The following is a 7,180-nucleotide window of genomic DNA, read 5'->3' on the forward strand; positions in this document are numbered from 1 at the left end:
ATTACGATTGTATGTAATTCATTTTAGTACAACGGATAATAAGAAAACGCCCTCTATATTTCAATATTAAAGTTAAAGTTCATTATTTAGGGGTTTTCACGTAGACATTTCCGGCCCTCTTGCAAGGACTGCAATCAAAATTTGTTTGTTTAATATAAATTCATCTGTTAGTGTATAGTTAATATAAAAAATTTCATTGAGTTTAAGAATATTAAAGTATTGATATATATATATGTATAATATACATTGTATATACTACTAATTATTATACAATAATCGTATGGGTTAGTATTTCTATAATGTAGAATGTTGTGAACTCATCTGATTTAATTAGCACATGATCCTGACACTACCCATCCAAATATGGTGTCTTGAGCCATAGGTAAACCGTGTTCTCCTGGAATGACACCGGTTTTGATTATTTTACTGTATAGGTCATTTCCAAGCACGAGAGATATTCCTTGGGATATATAAAACTGGTTATCCGCTAGTATGAGGTGAGTGAATCTCTTGATAACTTCATAACTTAGAGATGTTGTTGGGGTTTTAATGGGTAACTTTGAGACGATTCTAGCATCTACAGCTAATCGAACTTGCGGATCCGTTTTTGCAGTTAGCGTCAGCTGACAATAAACGTCATTCTCCAGCTTATATGTATTCAATCGTAGTTGGTCTACGAGACGGCTTTCGATGCGGCTGTATGGAGAGCAGGCATCAATGAGAGCTCTAGATGACTGCTTGTTGTTTCCTGAGACTACAACCACTGTTAAGGTGGGCAACAGTGGTACTACATGTCGTGAGAGAATGGACGATATGGATGGCTTTGATGTTGTTAACTGACTATAGTTGGTTGGGATCCTTTCATGCCTTCGTACACGAGATAATGTACTAGTTGAGTTGCGATTACGATGGCTTCCAAGAGATTCATTAAAGTGCAATAATGTGTGATGACGTTTAGAGCAAATATGACAGCCAGTGTCACGTGCGCATGTGTTACCAGAATGCTCATGAGCTAAACAATTTGGACAGTAATCAAACAATAAAACCGCTCTAAGCCTGTTCTCCACATTCATTCTAAGGAATGATTGGCATTTCCGAAGCGGATGATGTCTTTTGCATATCCTACATTTATACAAAATATGATGGGTTGAATTTCTATGAAGTCCGACATCTCTGGAATTGCGGTTTGACATGTTTTTACCTGCGAAACAGAATTTATTAGTATTGAATGACAAATGTAAAGTTTATAATGAAAGTGTGGGATGGTGATGATGAATAATAAATAAAGATTGGGGAGATAAGGAAAGGAAGGTATGCTAAAAAGAGATATATGTATGAATATGTAGAAATTAATTATATGGGTAATATGACAAGTTTGACTATTGGCCGAGTTATAGTTCCCCGCTGAGTTACGACATCTGCAACTCTAACTTTTCCATCCAATCCTGTATATAACCTCGATACTCGGCCTAACCGCCATTCATTAACAGAAATATTATCATCCTTAATAGCTACCATATCCCCAAGAGAAATATTTCGCTGTGGTATTTTCCATTTGTTTCTTTTGTGAAGCTCCTTAAGGTATTCAGTTTTCCAACGTTGACAAAACTGTTGCTGTATCGCTCGTAATCGTTGCCAACGGTTTACAATGGAAATTGGCTGATTTTCAATTTTAGGATCGGGAGGCGCAAGGAGAGGACTGCCAATTAGAAAATGTCCTGGAGTTAAAGCATTAAGGTCTATTGGATCTTCGGACATTGGAGAAATTGGCCTCGAATTCAGACAGGATTCAATTTTCGAGAGAAGAGTGGAAAATTCTTCAAATGTATACTTAAAAGGACCAGCTATTTTGCGAAAATGAGACTTAAAACTCTTAACCCCCGCCTCCCATAGGCCACCCATATGAGGAGAGCCTGGTGGTATGAAATGCCATTGAATATTTTGAATAGTAAAGTGGGTTGTAAGTTCAGATCTAGATGCTATAAGGAATTCTTTCGCCATTTGTCTAGAAGCACCTATAAATGTTGTTCCATTGTCAGAAAATAATTTCAATGGAAATCCGCGCCTAGCTACAAACCGATTAAATGCCGCCATGAATGATGGTGTTGAGAGATCCATTGTAGCTTCTAGATGTATAGCCTTTGTGGCAAAACACACAAATACGCAAACGTATCCCTTAGTTAATCGACAACCTCTACCTGTAAAACTCTTCAAGTCAAAGGGGCCTGCGAAATCGAGACCTGTATTGTAAAAAGGACGCTGCAATTCCGTTCGCTCTGGAGGTAATGCTGACATAATTTGGGTTCTGAGTTTACATTTATGGAGAACACACTGTTTACAATTATGTATAGTTGTTTTTATCAAATTTTTTAGTTTAGGGATCCAAAACTGCATTCGAACAAGACGTAAGACAAGTAGGTTTCCTCCATGGATAGAAAGAGAATGAGTAAAGCTAACCAGTAGTCTAGAAAATCTGCAGTCGTATGGTAGAATCACAGGAAATTTCTCGTCATAGGATAGTGATGGAGAGTTAGCAAGTCGACCATTTACACGAAGCAGTTTTTTGGAGTCAAGAAATGGATTTAAGTTAAGGAGTGAACTAGTTTTAGAAATGTTTTCATTATTTTCTATAGCCTTATATTCATTGGGATAAGCAACCCTTTGAGCAATCTGAATAAGACGATCTCGAGTATGTACAACTTCTTGTGGTGATATGATTTCAGATTCATAATGAAAGAAGTTTCTATATCTTGGCAATGTTCTATGAATAAACCGAAAAACATAACACAGTGTTCGTATTGCACTTGGGAACTTCGAGAAACGATCTAAAACATCTTCATAGTTTGAAAAGTACGAAAAATTTACTTTAATTGGTTTTATCTCTTCCTCAGTTTCACAATAGTATAGATTAGTTTTTGGCCACTCACTACATGGAAGTCGTAACCAATTTGGACCGTACCACCAAAGATTGTTGTTTGCTAACTCCTGTGGATATAAACCCCGAGTTGCAATATCTGCAGGATTGAAATGAGATGGTACATGACGCCAGTTGTCACATCCTACGGTCTGAAGAATCTTAGACACCCTATTCGCAACAAATGTTTTCCAATGACTAGGTGTTTTTTGTAGCCAAGAAAGTACTATAGTCGAGTCAGACCATTTGAAAAGCCGATATTCGGGAATTTTTAAAGAAGGAAAAATAGACTCAATAATGTTTGACATAAGTACGGCCCCACATAATTCTAGTCTCGGAAGTGAAATGCATTTTACTGGAGAGACTTTGGATTTCGCAGTTAACAAGTGGACATATACTGATTCATTAATTGTAACTCGTACATAAATAGCTGCTGCATAAGCCTTTTCAGAAGCGTCGCAAAAACCATGGACTTCTATTTGGCATTTAGGGGAAAAGGAAACCCATCTTGGAATTTTTATCGTTTCTATTTCCGGATAATGTTGGATAAATAAGTTCCAATCATGAAGACAGTCGTTAGACAAACAATCATCCCATTCAGACTTGGATTCCCAAACTTTTCTCATTAAAATTTTGGACAAAATAATAAACGGAGAAAGCCAACCTGCAGGATCAAACAGCTTTGAAATTTCAGACAATACTTGACGTTTCGTAATATTTTCACGATTGGATAAAGCTCTTGCAGAAAAATAGAAAACGTCAGATTTCGCGTTCCATCTTACACCTAACGTTTTAGCATTACTAGTATCTTCAAATATACAAAAGTCTTCTTGTAAAAGATCAGCTTTTGGAATACCTTCAAGAACTTCGGGAGAATTTGATGTCCATTTACGAAGGTTAAATCCTGCCACATTAAGAGCTTCGATTAACTGGTCCCTGGCCTGAATTGCTGTGGGAATATCAGGAGCTCCATAAAGAGCGTCATCGACATACATACAGTTTTTTAGTATATCACTAGCTAGAGGATGACTATTTTTAACATCAGATGCCAATTGGATTAACGTTCGAATGGCAAGATACGGTGCACAGTTGACTCCAAAGGTCACTGTCTTCAGTTCATAATCCTGAATTTCATCGCTAATTGAACTTCGAAAAATAATTCTTTGAAACGGCCTATCATTTTCATTGACAAGTATTTGTCGATACATCTTTTCAATGTCGCTGTTAAAGACATATCGATGAAATCTCCATTGTAGTAAAAGAATTATAAGATCATTTTGAAGTACTGGACCAGAGTGTAACATATCATTCAACGAAATTCCATTGGAAGTTGGACATGAGGCATTAAACACAACCCTAACCTTAGTAGTGGAACTCTCTGGTTTAATGACAGCGTGATGTGGAAGATAGTAATTCTCAAAACCATTAACACCTAAAGGAGGAGATATCTTTTCCATGTGCCCAAGTTCTAGATACTCTAGTACAACTGAATCATAAATAGACTTATGTGCTGGATTTTTATAGAGCCGTTGTTCATTGCGAAGAAATTGAGACATGGCAATACTTCTAGACTTTCCCAAACCTTGCTTATTATTCGACATAGATTCTTTAAATGGAAGAGATACTATATAACGTCCGTTCTCATGACGGTGTGTTGTCTGGACATAAAAACGTTCACAAAATTGATCAGCCTGGGAAAGGATTGGTTTTTGAGGAACATCCTCCACCTCCCAAAAACGCATTAGCTGTTTTTCCAGTGAAATTTTAGAAACACATGTAATAATACGAGTCGAAGGCAAAGAAGCTTGTTCCAAATTTCCCGATATTACCCACCCAAAAATAGTCTCTTTCGCTTTTAAACGTCCGAAGATATTTTTTTGGAATCCACCTAATTCAAACTTGTCAATCACATCTTCTCCAATCAGTATGTCTATTTGCGAATGTTCATAAAATTTGGGATCAGCCAGAGTTAATTTAGGGATTTTGGAAATAATATTTGGGTCAACGTAACTACTAGGAAGATTTCCTGAAAGTTCTTTAAGAACAAGAGCTTCTACTTCGATCTTACTGTCGCTATAACCATTGGAACTTAGTACAATTGTACACAATTTGCTTGACCTTCCCGATATTGTACCATTTAAACCACTAATTTCAGCGCTAACAGATCGGAAAGGAAGACCAATACGTTTAAACAAACGTTCGGAAATGAAAGTTCCTTCGGAACCAGAGTCGAATAACGCTTTAGCTGGAAATTGTACTCCATTATGATGAATCTGAGTCATGGCAGTTGCGAGAAGTACTGATTTAGAGTTTGACGAAAAGCATGATCTCACATTTGAAGGAGTTGCTGTTTCTGAGGTTTCCTGAGGAAGAGTGGCGGTTGTTGGGACCAAGTTATAATTTTCAGTATCTTTGTGAAGTAGACTATTGTGCCTCTTATGACACGTACGACAGTTGAAACTGCTAGTGCAATCTTTTATGCGGTGCTGTTTTGAAAAGCAATTTATACACAAATCTAATTGTTTAACACAAGCAAATCGTTCATCGTAGTTCATTTGAAGAAATTTAGGGCAATATCGAATGGTGTGTTGACTAGTAAGGCAGAGACGACATGGAGCAATTTCATGAGGAGAAACGTTAATGTGGTTATTCTTAATTTTTCTAGTATTTTCCCTACCTATATGAAGGCCTTTAACATCAGATACTGTTTCAAGAGTTTGGAAGCGATTCGTTAAGAAATCATTCATTAGAGACCATTTTGGAATTTCAGTTCTATTAGTCAAGGATTGTTCCCAAAGGGATAGAGTTGTTTCTGGAAGACGAGTCGAGCATATATAGACGAATATGGAATCCCAACTCTCTATGTTAATTTTATAAAGTTCTAGAGCGGAGACACAACTATTTATTTGACGCTGTAAGTTCTTTATTTCCTCGCATGATTCTGAAGAAACTTGAGGTAGATTTAAGAGTAATCGAAGTTGACTATTGACTAGCATTCTCTTATTTTCAAAACGTTCTTTAAGCCCTTGCCAAGCTAATTCAAATCCTTCGTTTGTTGGTGGATATTTCTTTACAATATCTTTGGCTTCGCCACTAGTATTTCTATTTAAATAAAACAGTTTTTGGACCTTAGAGAGTCGAGGATTATTCATATATAGAGCCGTAAATAAATCTCTGAATGTGGGCCAAGACTCATAGTCTCCCTTAAAGACATCTGTATCGCAAGGAGGAAGATTCATATAATGGGCTGACATTGGCTCAGAGGCAATATTACGCACGGGCTGGGATTCTTGTCTAGAAACATTAACTTCTTGAATTCGAGAGTTTATACGGGAAATGAACCTAACATACGTTGTGTATGCAGTCTGATGGCGAGAAGAAATAGTTTCTTCATCAGCTGTGGGTGATTTGGATGGATCTTCAGTTGATTTTCTTTTATTAAGCTCTTCAAGACACTTCTGGTAAATATTTTTAACACCTTCCCAAATAGATTTCATTTCGTCGCGATGCACTTCCAGGGAATAAATAGAAGATGCAGAAATATTTGACTCATCGAGTTCTGCATCGAAACGTACAAGGCCATCAGTAGCCCTAATATATTGTTGTAAATAGGACATGCTACTTTTCAATATAACTACACAACGTTAACCAAATAAAGAAAATATATGCTATTATGAATATATGCTATTATGAATATATGCTATCTTGAAGTTGTTATCTGAACAATTAGAAAGTTTACTACTGGAATGCTATTCTACCTTCATATACTAGTGGATGATGTGGATATGTATAGTACGAGATGATATGAAACGCTAAATGGATTTTGGATGATAAAAAAGAAACTGAAAATGTATTTACCAGATATTGGAAATTGTTAACGCGTATAGGATATTGTAGATGCTTATTGTTGTTCTGGAAACCAAACGAGGAATCGGTGGGGGCTTGAGATTTTACACGATAAATTTTTAGCTATGAATCACTTCGATTGTTTACTATTCAATTTGTTACAACCTCTGTTAAAGAATGTAGATTCTATTTTATTTGTTGTTAATTAGTAAATCACTGGTGTAGACGAATTCTATAAAATAATTTCACTCATTAAAATTTATATTTTGGTAAAAAATTACGTTCTTGTTAATTTTCGCTAAGATTATTAGTATTTATTTTTACCGAAATAAAAACAAGTAATTTACAGTAATTTTGCTATTCTGTTTGTTATTGTTTAATATTTATTATAGAAGATTTATTTACAATGATCTTTAAACT

At 36.0% G+C, this 7,180-nt stretch overlaps 2 protein-coding genes across 2 annotated transcripts; both read right to left on the minus strand.

Annotated features, from left to right (window-relative positions):
* Positions 1–12: 12 nt before the first annotated feature.
* LOC124418541 lies at positions 13–7,063 on the minus strand. The gene is made up of 2 exons (XM_046945178.1): positions 6,773–7,063; positions 13–1,201 (listed from the first exon to the last, which is right to left on the minus strand). The coding sequence occupies exon 2, from the start codon at positions 1,191–1,193 to the stop codon at positions 327–329; it is 867 nt and encodes a 288-aa protein (XP_046801134.1). The 5' UTR covers positions 1,194–1,201; positions 6,773–7,063; the 3' UTR covers positions 13–326.
* LOC111677110 lies at positions 1,198–6,531 on the minus strand. Its single transcript, XM_023438173.2, has 3 exons — positions 3,579–6,531; positions 1,475–2,015; positions 1,198–1,201 (listed from the first exon to the last, which is right to left on the minus strand). The coding sequence occupies exons 1-3, from the start codon at positions 6,529–6,531 to the stop codon at positions 1,198–1,200; spliced, it is 3,498 nt and encodes a 1,165-aa protein (XP_023293941.2).
* Positions 7,064–7,180: the final 117 nt, after the last annotated feature.

The sequence above is a fragment of the Lucilia cuprina genome, chromosome 2 (assembly GCF_022045245.1).
Source record: "Lucilia cuprina isolate Lc7/37 chromosome 2, ASM2204524v1, whole genome shotgun sequence".
Taxonomy (NCBI): domain Eukaryota; kingdom Metazoa; phylum Arthropoda; class Insecta; order Diptera; family Calliphoridae; genus Lucilia; species Lucilia cuprina.

Coding starts and splice junctions, on each gene's coding strand:
- LOC124418541 (XM_046945178.1), bottom strand. CDS start 1,193: ATGTCAAACCGCAATTCCAGAGATGTCGGACTTCATAGAAATTCAACC.
- LOC111677110 (XM_023438173.2), bottom strand. CDS start 6,531: ATGTCCTATTTACAACAATATATTAGGGCTACTGATGGCCTTGTACGT. Junction 2,016..3,578: donor AAAGCTGTTTGATCCTGCAG/GTTGGCTTTCTC, acceptor CAACATTTATAG/GTGCTTCTAGACAAATGGCG.